At 32.4% G+C, this 17,652-nt stretch overlaps 1 protein-coding gene across 13 annotated transcripts in view; it reads right to left on the bottom strand.

The window, feature by feature from the left end:
* The window catches only part of LOC114119561 (CUGBP Elav-like family member 1), a 180,995-nt gene that overhangs the window by 139,446 nt on the left and 23,897 nt on the right, over positions 1-17,652 (bottom strand). For 10 of the 13 annotated variants that reach the window (XM_050204387.1, XM_050204386.1, XM_050204392.1 and 7 more), the window contains exon 2: positions 12,472-13,004. The exons of 2 other annotated variants lie outside the window; for them this stretch is intronic. In XM_050204387.1, coding sequence (XP_050060344.1) covers positions 12,472-12,644 — 173 coding nt within the window. In that variant the 5' untranslated portion in view covers positions 12,645-13,004. Of the gene's footprint in view, positions 1-2,596; positions 2,809-12,471; positions 13,005-17,652 lie in introns of those variants that run through there. One more of the 13 variants, XM_050204394.1, reaches the window with a different exon arrangement.

The raw sequence follows: 17,652 nt of genomic DNA, 5'->3' as shown, positions 1-17,652 counted from the left end.
AATTTTAAAACATACATTTCGTGTAAATTTGAAATTAATTTTAAAAAATAAAGAACGAATATATAAAATGACAAACAACGTGTTAAAACAAAAACTACAGTTTATTAATGTAATAATAAGACTAAAAACTCGGTATTTTTCATAATAATTTTTTGAGTTAAAAATTCGAGCTAATTTTAAATAACAATATTGTTTCACAACCTAAATAAAGTATGATTCAAAAACTCATTTCTTTGTCGGTGTTTATTTAAACGAATACTTAATTGTTATTCGAAAAACTTGGAGTTTTTGGTGCAAAATTATTTATAGCTATACAAGTTTTTTTTTTATATCGACAACTGAAGATTTATTGAACGATCGCATAAAGATGACCACTAAAATTAGATTTTAAAAATCACCCAAACCCTACGTTACAGAGTTCAAAAATCGAGTAAAGGATATGTTTAGCTATAACGGATGGTTTTTTCCCCCTTTTGACTACGTGACATAAATACTTTAGGACTATCTAACATCATAATGTCGTATTAAAAGTTATATCTATACGTTGTGTTGAGTTTGAAGTATCGTCCTAAAATCATAACTACTATAATGCTACAAAAACAAAATTAAAACTAGGTAATGAGTTAGTTTAATAGCACTATATTATTAATTACACTATATATTATACGACGAGAGTCTATAAAACACAGACGCGTAAATGTATAAATGTGTTTTAACTAAATAAACGTCAGTCATTTTTTCATAAGATAAATATTTTTATGCGAATCTTGATTACAACTTATATCACAAAAATTATAATACCTACATTTATTTTAATATGCATATTAATTGTAAGCGAATGCGAATGGTTAGAAATTATAAAAAGGAGATATACTTATCATGTTGAGGAGTTAGATACTAACCACAAAAAGTTTTCGAGAAAAAAAAATTAAATTAAGAATTGAAAAAAACGTTATGCTAATTAAAATAAATTTAAATAATTTTTGAATAAGACCAAAGTAAAAACAAATATTTTACAAAACCATCACGTGATTATGATGAATTATGCATATTATTATTTACGATTAAACTGCAACCGCGATAACAAAATAATTACATTAATGCAACACTTCACGATTATTGAAAGGAGTTTATTAAATACAAAAGAAGAATTGATTTCAATACAATGATGTTATGATGTTAGAACATTATTATAAAACAAAAGCTTAAATAGGCAGGTGCTAATGATAATTATTCGTATAGCTCATATTGCATCGTCAAAAGTAATATTATAATATCGTAGATAGTACATATATACTGTTGCGAGTCGAACCGAAGCCAAACCGTTTGCTAGTCAGTAGTCACTAGCAGATGACCCCCTCCACCTCCCGGCGACCTATCAGTGCGGATCGTGATTGACGGTGCACTTAAATATTGTTATTACTGTTGTAATATGTATTTTACGGCTGATACACAATGTGCGTTTTAATTGACCGGTAATATAAATTTTATACGCGGAATAGCGGTCATTAGTCATTATCGATCGACGTGCAATGTTATTCGTTCCGGTGCTAAACGTAAAATATTCAACGGGCTAGTGTGCGGGGAAACCACAATGTCGACGAACACAATGATTACAATAAATAATTAATTAATTAAAATAAACCATTTTTGTATCGACATCATAATATTATTTTGTACAATATATTGGAGCGTCACCGCGGCCGGTCGAAATATACGACTCTATTTTTCATCTCGTGTCGTTTACGCCGTTCTAAATGGGACTTTAAGCCCTTACACCAGTGTACCTGAATATAATAATATATAGTTTTATACGCGTGTGTGCGTGTACTGAGAAACTAGAAAACCCGTCATTGGATTCAACCAGAAAGTTCTTATATAAAAAAGTCTACAGCCGCGAATTGACTTGTCAGCGACATGATAACAATATAAAAAATATACGTTCAACACAACTCGCGGCCAGCATTTCGGGTAAAAATTGATTTTGGAAAACCGTATAATAATAAAAAGGAAACGACTCAGTTTTCCACATAAAATGCATTGTATAATATATACACTTTCCGTTATGCGACTATACACAACTATATATTATTATAATACACTCCTCCTTCGGTTCGTATATTTTATTTAGAGAAAGAGGGGACGAAATTTCTTGCCGTCTAGCCGAACACATTATTATAACGCATAATATATGCCGCTTAAATAATATATATTTCAGGAACTTCGCGTGGAACCGCTGTTTCGCTTTGAAACGTTGGACAATAATATTATACACGTTAGAGTGAAATAACATAATAACAGACGAAGTCGAATCGTGTCACGCCACCGTACATTTTATATTGTAGGGAAAGCTCGCGCAAAAGACGTTTCCATCATGCATTGTATATTTCAATGACGAATTTGCCACGAACGTATAGTCGCTTTGATATCCATCCGTAATATAAAATTTGTGTCGTGTTATCGATAAAAATATAAGTTATATATTATATTATGGTGATTTGGCGGAGCGGGAGTTTTCACATAATTTCTTCGTCCTGACGAAAGAAAAAACTACACAGCGCTTGCGATATTTTGTGTCGATAATCGATATACATACCTGTAATGGCGCTTCTTTCAAGGCATAAAACTATATATGTGTGGATATTGCGAGCTTATGCGATCGTCTGTGCAATATTTATGTGGGCCGTCAAACTGGCTATGCAAAAACTTTTTGATGTCTTCATACATATACGTAGGTACGATTGAAATCAAAATTTCAGAAAAACGAAACACTATGCATCAGTAGTACCACTACAGAAATTGTACTAAAAATTAGATACGAACGTCTACTTTGAAAACAAAAATATATTAATTTATCACAGAAATATGTAATAAACACGTACCGCGTGCATATATTATGGTAGTACCTACTTACTACAGATTAGATAATTGCGTCATAGCTTAGAACGTTTTAATGGCCGAGGTCACACACACCATAGATTAAGCTAGGTGGCGCAGACGACCGAGTGAAACGAATATTGTTTGAAAAACCGTGTCAATGAAAATCCACGAGCAAATCATAAACCGTTATGAAAACAATAGTATTAAGACATCACGTTTCCGCCATCATCATCGGTACGCATAAAATACCATTTTTTAAACGTTGACTGATATAATAATATTGTAATTCTACTACAGCGATTGCAGTCGTTTAACGCGATATTCATTTTATAGACACTAATTATTTTTATGGTTTTGCAACGGGCGCGTACCGTGTTTTTTATTGAATTAATTTATCTAACACGACGGTCTGCCATATTATGTAGTATTTTCGTTCAATAACAAACAAATAAAATAAAAACAACATCCAAACAAGAATATTAGTACCTTCTACCAATCAATGGAAATATAACAATCAAAAACGTATTTATATTTTATTGGGAAACGCATTCGTATCAAAATATAAAATAACCTATGCATATTATATCAAGTATAAATTGAAATATCATACATGATGATGATGTACGACGCACCGACTGGCGTCTGATGAGCTTGCAAAACGTTTGGCGCGCGCGCGTGTGGACGAATCCGATTTGGACTATAGCTATGTGCGTAATACAAGTATACAGGCAGCGGCAGTCATCCGACACGATCATTATTATTATCACTCGACCTGCAGCCATATTATTACTATCGTGTACCTTACATCGACGACAAGCAATAATATTATTCCCGATATATTTTTCTGATAAACGATACAACGTCTAATCGCAATACATAGCTGGTCGTATCGATGTGTACATGATTGTCCGTAGTATAAATTTAGAAATGTACCTATCACAATAATAAACATTTTTTATTGGAATATTAATTAGCGTTCATAAACGAAAATAATATACGCGCGTGGACCAACACCACCACCGCTATGTCACGACGTATCTTTGGTACGGCATACCAAAGGTCAGAAGATTTATTAGTGTGTATGTAATTAGTATAAACGTATAGTAACAACATTATATTATCATTTTATGATATCAACGAATATAATTTTATTAAATATCGAATTAAATGAATTAAATCAAGAAACTTCAATATTATGTGATGTATCTCGAATAAAGAACCACCCTATCAACCACGTTTTTCCATACGTATACATAATATTATGAACTGAATAAATTATTTTAATACACGAGGTTAATAGTAGTTATAGTTTAGTTGATGATATGAAATTTTTTGTTGGAGCTTAGTCCTGAGTTAAGATTATTCTAATCCATTAAAATATAACAACTAACAAGCCTATATAGTATTCATGCGTGATATTATGATAATATAACTATTGTATAACAAAATGTATAGTGATGTAGAACTAAACTTTCATAAAATATTTAAGACAAGTACATTTTTAAGTATAGGAATATAATCTTAATAGAATGACCACATAAATATCGTAACGAATAAATTAGTAAAAACAATGAACGATTCCATAAAACCTAAGAATGTAAGTAAATTATTGTAGTGTATCAAGCATTAATATAACCTATAATTAGTTATGATATTTCTATATGAAGAGGTTCTTACTTATAAAACAGCGATAACCCATTAAAGAAAATGAAAACTGTAACATTAAAAACCAGGTTAAATAAAAAACAACTCAAGATAATATGATATTATGATATTATGATAAAATATACATACAACGAAATGAATGTCTACCGGTGAAAGAAATATTCGACAAAACTTTTTTACTTTAAATATTATCAAAAATAATAATCTCATTTTTTAAATTGAACATGGGTATTATAATACTAGACCATTATCTATTATCAATGTACCAACCGTGCATAGAAATCTAACACAAATCACTACTTATATGTATAAAATATATATAGGCTCAAAAATCTATAATTTTATTTTACCTACCATTAGACATAATATACAAAATATTTAGTAATTATTTAAAATTTCTTAAAACAAAAAACTTGGTTATTTAAAAATAAAATATAAAACATATATTTAGCAAATTAATAGCACTAGTATTTTAGTCTGTTAAGTACTTGTATTTAATTAATATAAATAATTTTAATTTAATTTTATTATATTATATTATTATATAATGTGCACAAAAATGCTTAATAATGTAAAAATGGTCGTTTGCGATTACCAAAACAATATTGTTTTTGGTTTCTAACGCGGCAACATGTTATTACATTTTCTTCGTTAGCGCACACATTTACATTATTAAATAATTTGTACCTACTCGATGTCATAATATAATATTAATATTAAAAAAATATATATTATTTAATATGTGTGCCGGTTAGGCGGTGGCGCCTACATCGGGCTACATTACATTAAACCATTGCGCGCAGATTTTCGTTTATATAATATGCATTATATACATACATATACCTATATGTATAGTATTGCGTTACTCGTCCCAATTAAAACCATTTTCCTGAACCATTATTATTATTATCATTATTAATACGGTACCACGGGATCGCGTAATTGGATATTCGATATTTTTTATTTCGAGCACGATGTATACACGACGCGGCAACGTCGGTGGTATACATAATAATATAATAACAGATAGGATAAATCGTAGGTAGCCGTACTATAGCTGATATAGATTTTCGTATACAACTATAAAGTGGTATATATAATATAATATATATTATAATTATTGTAGTATATTATATGTATATATATATATACGTCATGTACTATACGCCACGTTATCAATTTTATTATCGTAATATTTCCTTATCGTTTTCCGTTTCTGCTACTCGAAAATCCTAACTATAACGACCGCACACATCGTGTGTAATGTGTATTACTACTACTACTACTAATACTACCAATACAAAACTTATAAACTATGGATCCCCGCGTATGTGTGAGTGTATACACCGGCAAAGTTCCAACAACTGTACAACTGTGTCCAAAATCAACAAATTAACCAACACGTTGCTATATACTGCTGATCCTGCTTCTGTTACAGCGACCGTTACATTACCATAATATTATTATACGTTGCAACTACGTCAAGTTTGACGAACACGCGAATTTATATTATAACAAAAATAATGTATAGAATCGAACAAATCAATAATGTGCAAAGGTCGTGGAGAATAATCGGGAATAATATTTTAATAACGAACGTTACGTTTTCAGTTAGAACTTTTTGAAAAATACTCTCATCTCTATCTCTGTATCAGTTATATCTTCTTTGCTCCAACGTCAATGTGGCTTATTATCTGATGTTTTTACTTATTACATTTGCATGGACAAATAGGAAATAAGCAAGACGAGGCGCACGAGAATACAATACCTATATAGCTAATGCCATTGCCGCATAATACAAGTGAAGTGGCTTGGAATGCTTTTGAATGATTTAGGGACATAAACACCATAAAGAAAATCGAATAAAAGGGATAGTCGCGCGCGGCAATGTCCGTCATAACCCGTCGTCATCGCTGTCCCCGTACTCGGGCTTTCTATTAAAACTCACTCAGCCCTTACGGGTTTTCACCGTATAAAGCATTATTAATCACTCATTTAATTATGTTTATATAATACGTGGGAGTTTCTATATACACGTTACAATGGCAAGGGATGGGATACTTAATGGAAATAGGATCATATTATTTAAATGCAACGAAAAACGCATACGACAAAACATGTTTTTCATAAATGTTTCAATAGCTTCAAAAGTCTAGGTTCTTGGATAGAAACGTATTTGCATCAAAAGAACCAGTAAACTGTAAACAGTATACGAATCTAAAACTAAAAATAATAAAATTTAATCATGGTATATCTGTCAACAGTATTGAAATTTAAATATATAAAAAACAAACAAAAACAAAATAAAAACCATATTCAAATGAGAATAACGTAAAGTGAAATTAGTTAGAGAGAATTAATAACTTAAGATGGCCGTATACTTTTTTTGTTTATAAACAAATTACGTACCGTGAGATTAATAGTAAAAAAATGTAATCTTAATATTTCAACAGTAATCTAACCTTATTTTCTACATATGTGCATTGTAGTCATTGTACGTATTTTAGTAAATAAATTAGATACGTACAAACCCAAGCACAAGATATTACATTTAGTAGATTATTAAAATGTTTTATTCTTGGAAAAAAGTAAACTTGCTAAGAAACCAATCTGTAATATTATATCAAGTATTTATTTAGGTATATGACATAATTTGATGAATTTGTGAGAATAACAAACCACAAAGGAGACTGAAAAAATCAGTAGTTTTTATCTCCTTTGAGTTCAAAGCCTGGGTTTCAAACGCACGCGGGGTCCGCGGTGCCGTACACAATAATTTTCATCGGAGCCCCGGGAGACTTTCAATCTACAGAAGGACACTGAGATAAGAAAGTGAGAGGGATATGCAGCAAGGGTGAAGTAGGAGAAGTTTCCATTAAACATAACATATGCGTCCTGTTAGCGCTATTCTATAAGACTTCAAAACGACAGCAAAAATACGCGACTGGAGTATAATTCATTATGTTTTCTCCCAGCTGTCATATTAATAGGTACTATAAATTGTGCGGTTGATACAGCTCATTCCGCCAAAGGCTCTCCTATCTAGCATTCTACGGCGATATACGTTTTAGTGATTTCCGAGGACCGTGCTGGGGAAAATATGCAAATTCGTGTTATTATACATAACACTGTATGTGCGCGTGTGTATTTTTAATAATTCACTGTTAACCAATCATTGCACGTCGTCATCCAAAAATGAACAATAACAACATGTATTATTATTAATTATACTCTTAACCATCAACAAAGTTTCTAAACGGGGAGAAATTCTTCCGAGAGGTGGCTTTAAATGGTAATATTTAATGAGTATAACAATATCTATAACGCATAGGATTTATTCATTTATGCACATTCCAAGTGTGATGTTATTATTACAATTTAATTATATGATATTCGTCTGATATCAATCAATACATACAAAATAGATATAACACACGCAAAAGCTTTAAACGACTAGGCTATAATATAATACAATAAAGGAAGTTACTTTTGAAGAATTACACTAGGTAAAAAAAATAATAATATAACTAAAAGGTATAAAAAGGTGTCGTATTGTCTTATAACCTAAATAACTTTGAACTTAATAGCGATTCCATGTTTAATCAAAAATTTAATAACATTTAACTGATATGATATTATACCACTAAAACAGTAATTATCATTTGCTTTTATTCGTGTCTAATGAAATAACGCATTGAAATAATCATTTAACCCGTAGTTTAATTTTAACCATTGCACCTATAATACAACAGTAAAGTATCGTGATAAACAAAATTAATTTAATTTAATAATAGTAATAATGATAATTCATAATCATAATGGATAATGGTTGTAAATGAAATCCAATACCTATATTGTTTAATAATTGATCTGAACAAACTCTGATTTTGAAATCGACAAATAGCACGGTATTAATAATCGTGCTTACGGAATGTGTTTACAGTGTATATACTATATATAACCACATCTAATCTCGAAATTATCTTACAAACTTTCCGAAAACAAATGCACACCAAACGAACATAATCGAGTTCTCTTTCCGTGTGTTTGCACATATAATAACAGGCATATTTACATTAAATTTGAGCTGTGTGTAATCAAAGAGGTGCGAACGTATACGTATGGTTAAACAAAGGTTGGTTGTACTCAGAATATTAAACTTTTGGATGGTTTTATTTGCAAAGGGAGCATTGGGTGTACACACTGTACACGAAGGAAACCTACTGCAGCCTTAAAATAACAGTGTTGTCCAATGAGTGAATTATATTTCAAAGTTTCCGGTTGGAATAATGAGTAGAAAGGACATTACGTGGTTTTGTTAGTAAAATGTTTAAAGATAATGATGATAATTATTGATCGCACAACGTACATAATTGTATGCATATAATTTATATCATATATTAAGTCCAAAATGTTCGTGTGACGTGTATATAGTATGAGTATGAGAGTGAGTGTGGGTATGAGTTTAAGACAACATCGCTGAAAATCGATCGTCAAGATTTTCGTATAGCCTTATCATTATATAAGGACGAGCAATACGGAATGTTATATTACGGTAATTTTATTTCTTATATAGTTATATCCTTTGACAAGAGAATCCAATATTTACTAATCTAAAGGTACTGGTAGTAAATTAATTTGTATTCAATGGCCTCCGACGGTATATTTTATTTTGCACGGCTCACTATCACCCCTATCCTACTACGTCGTGTTCGTCAGATTGAAAACGATCGGTTTTGGGTTTTCATGAAATCCCCGCAAAAACTTTTCATTTCATGTGTAAACGTACCAATGAATCCTTCGGATTCAGTATTCACCAACGACTTCTACGACGACAGGAGAGTAATTGAGTTGACAGCAAAATCCCCGATAAAATGTTTGAATTGACGGGAACATAATAAAATGCAGTCAGTTATTGGTAAAGGAGAAAAACGAAAGTCAAAATCAATTAACCTCACTGATCCAAAGTGCTGAAACCACATATTAGACTGTTTCTATAGTAAAGGAATAGAATAGTATGAACAAATAAATAACCACTGAGTACATTTTCAAATACGCCTTAATTAAACGATAATAATACAAATTACAAATTAACAAGAAATTATTTTTGATTTTTATTTGAGTATAAATCAACATAGTCTGTATGTGTAATTTATTATACTAGTTGTTTGATTGTTGTGAACAATTTATTCTTAAAAACGCAAAAATTATATTGATGACAAAACAATAAACGATATTGTTTGTTTATAATGATATCAAAAGAAAAACAAAGACGGGACGGTAAAAAAATGAAGTTGACTAACAAAATAAATACATAAATAAAAATAATAATAATAATAGCACATTGAAATATGGTAATAAATTCGAAGTAATAAGGAAACTGTTTTCATCGATGTGCGACATGTGATTTTAAACTTTCTTTTTTCTCTAGATGATGTGAGGTATTTTCTGTCATTAAAATGTTTTGTTCTCATTGCCTTTTTAAATAGTATTACATTGCATTATTGGTGCACAGTGTTAGTAATAGTTATAATACGGTGCACCACATTAATGCATACACGTCGAGTGCGTTTAAAAATTAAAACGAAGGGACAGATGGACACGGAGCATTGTTATAATGCATCACGACCAACCGACTATACGGCATAGGTGCAAGGTGTGAACCGCGGAGGGAGTAATAAGGCAAGTGAGTGGAAACGTATAAGAGCGTTCACAAGTGCGTACCACATAAATCCTCACAAGGAACACAAACGTAAACCACAAACTCCATCAGTGGCTCGCGCCTGCGCACGTTCATGAGGGGAATAATTTGAATTAATCTCTTAGGATTGCAGCTAATAATTGATGAACGGAAGGAGCCAATTAGACGTAAATTCGTCGAAATTTCACAGATACTTACCCCGTTATGCACGTGTACTATGGGGTGTGGACTGTTGCGTACGATTTATTTGCAACCCGTCGCACAGAGGGCTTAATCAATCGTTTTACGTGTTCCGTCCGCGTCTTCGCAGGGAAAATCTAAATATTTTAATGTGGTTCGCTGCGCTGCTATAGTGCAGCACATAATTTCACACAGTCTCACGGACGAGCGACCAGGCCATGTGCCTCTTTATAATAATATGTGGGTCTAGAACGTGACCATCGATGGTCGAATAAGGGTCGTCTGAACGTCACGCGAATACATCGTTACCATTTAATAAAACATAAATAAATATCCCCTACGACGACGACGGCGAAGAGGAGTATTGATCTAAATAAAACTAATAACTTCAGTGAGGTAAGGCCATGCTATCGTATTATGATATAGTAGGGGTGCTGCCAGTTGCGACGGAGTGCTGTTCTATACCTAAACTACTCAGTTATTCTTCTAAATAATAATAAGCTGGGACGTTTATACATACATAATACATATTATATATATATATATATATATATTGTATTGAGGTCGACAGTGGTTTAAAGGTGGCTTTCAATGCTTTCATTTGCGTCGTCCCTATTTCCTGCCAACCATTGGTCAAACTCATGATATATTCATATTCTGCGTCTGAATTCTCGAAAAGCAACACAACACACACACACACACACACACACACACACACACACACACACACACACGTGTACTTGTTCAGCCATCCCACAACCTGACCCTACTCCCTACTTCCATATTCTTCCTTTCCTTTCAGCTAACCTTCCCTACAGTCCCTCCTTGGTCATCACCGACCACAAATAACCCACGTCCAAAAATGGTCAGACGTATACTATTCGTTGTCGTCGTCGTCACGAATACGAAATATCCGGGGGGTGTACGAGGAATTTTAGAAAATGCATTAGTCTCTCTTTCGAAGAATGGTACTATAATATATCAATAAACAACTATATAGGTAATATGCATCAGAGTAAAAATATAAATATTGGATTTTTTCTGCCTTTAAAGAATCATCCCTATAGAACTATCACAAGTTTTACATCCATTTAGTTTAAAAATATTATATAAAAATGGTTAAAAGTATTTTTAAATTACTCGTATTCGTATTTCATTTCACATATTTGGTATAGTTCTTATCAATATTTAATTTCTAGTCAACTGTTTGACCTGATGCAAACTAACGTAGATTATTAACTAATTTTATAAGTAGTATAAAGGTTTGTATTCGTATATAAAATATTGTTTCTTCTTAACACCTATTACGTAAATATAATTTTACTAGGTTTCCCTCTCTCTACCATAAACAATGACTGCCTTCAGTTTAGAAATTATTTCCTAGCTCATAAATTATCCCTTCTCTTGTGATCGTACTATTTCAATGATTATAACTTAAGTTTACTTTTAAAACTTAAAACAAAGCTTTAGAGTACAAAGAGGTGTGTAATAACATTTTTGTCCATGGCGCTATCTACATTATATGATCTAGTTTATTAGAAACGTTTATTTTATTTTTTAAAAAACACTTAATTGGCATTACATTTTAACAAAGATAGAAAAAAATAACTAACAGTGATTCAACAAAAAGCACTATAAAGGTATTATTGATAATAAAAGAAAGACTTAATTAAACGCATAAAGAAATAAAAGCGACCATTGTTTTACAGAAAGCTTTAAAATATACAAGAATGACACGGAATTATGACTGTCTAGCGACTGTTATTGTAATGTATTATAGATTGTGGTATTTTCATCTGCCTGATTATAAAAAAAAATCAAATAAAACGTGCTTCGTTAAGAAGCGACCACCATTGTAGGCGTTCGTGCCCGAGTCCAGGAACGGAAATAAAAATAAAACCATATAAGACATATTATACGATATAGTAATATCACGTCAACTTAACTTGCCTATCCCAGGTGGATTTCAAATATAAAAATCAAATAATGTAAAAAAGAAATTAACAAAATCGTGCATCTGCCATTTATAATATTCGTATAAGTACCTGTTGCCGTTCAAAGTGGTAAGAGCTGTGGCGGCTGCGGCAGCTGCGGCGGCTATCCTGTTAGCGTTGCCGTCGACGTTCTGGACTTGCGTGGGTGATAGTTTGGCGGCCAACGCGTTCAGCGTATGTAGCATGTCGATCGGGTTCCGGGACGCTGGCCAATCGGGTCGCATGAGCTCGACGTCGCGAGTGTACGGACTCGAAGTTCCGGCGCCGGTTTTACGGACTCGTGGCGGATGGACGGGCGGACGGACGGACACGATTTAGACGACTGGCGAACGGTAAATTCGCGGTACACTTTACACGAGTCGAACACTGAAAGTTAGATTAGCCAAGATCGACAAGGCGCATAGGTAGATTTTTAAAACGATGACGACCACGACGAAGGAAAATATTTAAATTATAGCACAATATACGTTTAGATTCCGAACACCATAGCCGTCGAAGGCTAGACGGCAGAGTAGGCGGCGAAGAAGAAGATGTAAAAGAAGAAGGCGATGACAAAGGTGTTATGCTCTCGCACTTAAAGCGTCCTGTTGAGAAAACAAAAAAATATATTTTAAAACTAATCCATAAAAAGTCCCATTCGAAATCCTATTATAATATCGTTATCATTATTTTATTATGTTTATATCACGTGAACCAAAAGCTGACGCAAATTTTTCCCATATTATACTATAAACTAAACATTGACGTTAACAGCTATAACATTATTATACGAGGACTGTGTTTGCATGATATGTACAAAAACGTTTTTGCCAATAACTGTCAAACAGATAGCTAATTTAGCGACCGACGAATAAAAAAAACCATAATAATAAAATAAAACAATATTACATTTATTATAGAGAGCCTGTGATGCGTTGCATATGTTATAAAATACCAAAGTGCGCGCCACCAAAACTATATTATGATATTATTAAGTACACGATAACAGTAACAATACTGTACGACCATAGAGGACTGTCTACTACCAACGTATGCCTTTTTCATTGTGACGACGGAAAGAAAGGGCCCCGGGACACACGTGGTAAGAACAGGGTTAAAATCATCAGATTTAGAGTCTGATAACTGTAAACGCGGTCAAAGTTAAAAAAAAAAATTATGTCCCAATAGTAAAGTTTTATTGCTTTTGATTTTATCGCATACGCGAGATCCCTCGAGAATTTACAGCGGGCCGGATGGAGGTGCACACACTCGAGGTATTTATTTTTATTTTTTATATTTTTTCCACTTTTCCTGCAGCGGAGAACACGGGGACTTTATTATTTGTTTGTTTGCTTATTTATTTATTTATTTGTGTGCGCCCAATTTTTATCGTCACCGCCGCACCGTAGTCGCGCATTTTTCCTCTTCGTTTCTACGACAATAAAAATGAAATAATGACGAATAAATACAAGTCCTGAAGGACCTAATAATATTTCTTCACCGCCACCGTAACCGATGCCATGCGTCCTTATAAGTCTTCAAGCGCGAATGTGTGTTGCGGGCATATAATATAATAAATATATATATTATATATAATATACATATACACGTATAAACTATATTATATACTGCAATTTATACGTATATATAATATATTGTAGGATCGCGATTTTCACGGCTGGGATATTTATGTGCGCTTCAGAGACGTGTCGTATTTCAATATTATATATACAAATATCTTAAAGAATTCAAAGTGTATATATTTATACACCGTTGGGGAAAAATACGACAGCTACAAAAAGTGTATTATATTATTCTCATTCCTTTGACGCACTACAAGCAACACGCTGTTACTCTTACATCAATAATATTCCTCTCTTCGTCAAACCACATATTGTGGCGGGTAAGCAGGACTTGTGTAGGTACAGTGATATGGCGTCGCACTCGGACTTTCGTTTTAAATACATGGAAAGCACAGTGGAATTTCCGTTTAGTTTTTACCGAACGCTACCACACGGTTTGTAAGACATTTCGAGAATTCCAAAATTAGAAACCTGAATACAGCAGGGAAAACGATATTTTCCCAGTATTTGTCGTCTTTATACTTGACGTTTTATTTCCTAAATAATAATATGCAAATATCGAAGCGTGGTTTGAACGAATGGAATTCGAATAATTGTTTTCAAACAAACCCAAGTGTCAAAATCGCATAAGGATTAGTCACTGTCGCCATGACCTATTCGTTTTAAACATTATATTTTGTATAATACGTTCAGAAAACGTATAATTCTAGAACCGTATTATAGTCCGCGTAAATTGATTCCAATCGATTCCGTGCACACAGTTTTCTGACGTTTTCACTTTCAGTATTAACTTTCGATGAGAACAACAAAAACAATACGTGACTGCGCGTACATATTACAAACCAACGATACTGTGTAATTCAACAATTTCGGGTATATACAACAGAAACGCCACAAACTCCGTCGTTTCCTTCGATTCATGTGAATTATTAAAAGCCAAAATTATTGATACGACGCGAGGAATATTCGGGCACAATTACGACACCACTTCCACTTCCTTGATAACCACCAGCACCACCAGCGCGAAGGTGATAATCATACTATAATCATTAATCAGTAAAACCGATATTTTATATGTGGCAAGAACACAATTTTGTTTTTTTATAAACGGTCCCGTGAAGTCCGTTTCGGAAATCCTGTCCAAATTTAATTATTTAAAAGCCACATAACATCATCGCTGTCTCTATGTCGCAACGTTTCTTTCCCCTCCCCACTGAAAAGGTTGGGTTAAAAAATTAACATTTGTATCAGTCGTTTTTTCGTCCGATGGCGAAACAGTTGAGAATACGACACCTAACCATAAAATCAACATCACACAACAAAACGCCATTCTTTGTACGTAATTTGGTCTTTGGTCGTGCCTTGACGACTATTAGAGCGTGTACTCGGGTGGTCAACAAACGTGTTTTTGTTTGATCGGCGAAACGAACCCGCTGAATAGTGGAAATCCGCATCGGTTCAATGATTACGTGTCGTCTGCAGAGGAAAAACAAGCCCTAAACGTTCAGATCCTAAAATCGTTCTATAAACGATTATTATACAACACGCGTCGGGTTAAACAATAGTGACGTTTTAATAATATTATTATGTTTTCTGCTAACCCGTTTACGCCACTATAAACGTATGCGGAATTATTGTACAACAAACATATTTACGATTCCAATCCCCACAGACAGACTGCGACAGTTACATTTACTCCACTAACTCTTCAAATCAAAATTATCGTATTGGCACTTCGCACAAGAGAGTCTTATCATACGAACTCGTATTTTCAAAACTTTTAAATTCACTGACAGACAATTCGCTAGAATTAATTGAATAAAATTTATGAAATCCCGTTATCGCCGTGTCAATTTATATCATATAGGGCAAAAAAACATTGGCCATACAAACTTTCACTTAGAAACTTTTGACATTTCAAAAACGGCATGTACGTTTATATAATTATATTTTAAATTTGAATCACTAGGAAAATCTTTTCATTGTTTAATGTGGTTTAAGTACGAATCGTTCAAATGGCCGAGTAGTCCATATTATATATATAATGTAGTTATTACTTTTATTTGTAAACCCTCTGTATTATTTTGTTTTAAAACATTTCGTAATATTTAAGAATATTAATAATAGAAATAATATAAGTATTTAACTTTATAACAATATTTTTATAATACAGATATATAGTTCAAATTTGAAATAAATTGTAACAATTAATAGCGTTCGTTATAGTATACTTTTAAATTCGGTATACAAACATCACATTTTATACTTTATTACGATAATTATTATTTACATTGATTTATGTATAACGTATAAAAATATTGAAAACCCGCCATTCATCAAAACACGACTATATAGAAACTTACCCAGTGTTATTTCGAAAATGAATGATTCAGTTAATTAAAAACAATCTATATTTTTACGTAAAAAAAATGTATTCTGTCAGATTAAAAACACACATGCTTTATGTTTTGAACTTAAAAAAAATAAATAATAATGGCCATCTATGTTTAAAAAAAAACTGATTGGTTGATCAAAACAAACTGTGTTCATTATCCGTACGCACATGTTTTTCACCCCTTTCCATTCTACCCCAATTTCAGATGAACCCCAGGGAATATAAGTTAGGTCGCTTCGTTATTATAGTTCACAATTAAATCTCAGTTAATATAATGGAAAACAATATTACGATGTTGTAACTCAAGACAATGTGATGATAATATAACCATTGATAGTTATAAAATTAAAATATTTCTATACAATAATTAAATAATTAATAACAACTAAAATTTATAGCCGAGTATTGATCATTGCTTTTTTCAGTCAAATTATTAGCTAAAATTTATAATTTCCGACCATTAAAGATATTAAATATATAATATATTATATTATTATATATTATATAATAATTAATTCACTAAAAAAACTTTCGTAAATAAAATATATGAAAGTTTGACATTCGTATATACTGGAACGGAGAATTAACTTTTTTTAAGACGGTCGAATTCCACATATTAAACTAAATATTATTATGTAAGACTGTCAGGACACCTAAGTTTGTTTCATATTCCGTACTCGAGAGCATTTTATTTTATTTATATATATTTTCTTATAAAATTTCTAGAGTTACCCAAGTGAAAATGATATATCACGTTATGGATATCTGATTTAAGTTTATTATTATTTACAAAAAATAAAAATAAAAAATAAAAAATTTTACTATCAAACTTTTGACCTATAGGGGAATTTAAATAATTTTCAAATGAATAGAGCAAAACAATATAACTGAAAATATGTACATCGAATATTTGGCCATTCCGCAGTATTATATTGCATTATTATTGTATACTTGTTATTCTGATGCATTTCCTTGAACACAACGAGCCCGTTCAACGAACTCTCGATTTGTGGGCAATTCTACCAATGATCCCTCGTAATTTGGACGGACTTAAAAGCGCATACACAAATGCCACACGTAATACGTATAAGCACCTTTGGGACTCGAGACCGACAGCGTGTTATATGAGAGTGAAAGTAAACACAGAAAACGCCGACACGTCTCGTCTAGTGTCGAAAAACGTTTCACGTAGCCCGGTTCGGCCGCGCGTGCTGTTAAACGAAAAACACTTATTATACAAATTTTAAAGGTCAATACAACACGCGTTACAAGCCC

This window comes from Aphis gossypii, chromosome 3, assembly GCF_020184175.1.
Source record: "Aphis gossypii isolate Hap1 chromosome 3, ASM2018417v2, whole genome shotgun sequence".
Taxonomy (NCBI): Eukaryota; Metazoa; Arthropoda; class Insecta; order Hemiptera; family Aphididae; genus Aphis; species Aphis gossypii.
Note: the sequence above shows the minus strand (reverse complement) of the source record. Positions and strands in the feature narration are given on the sequence as shown.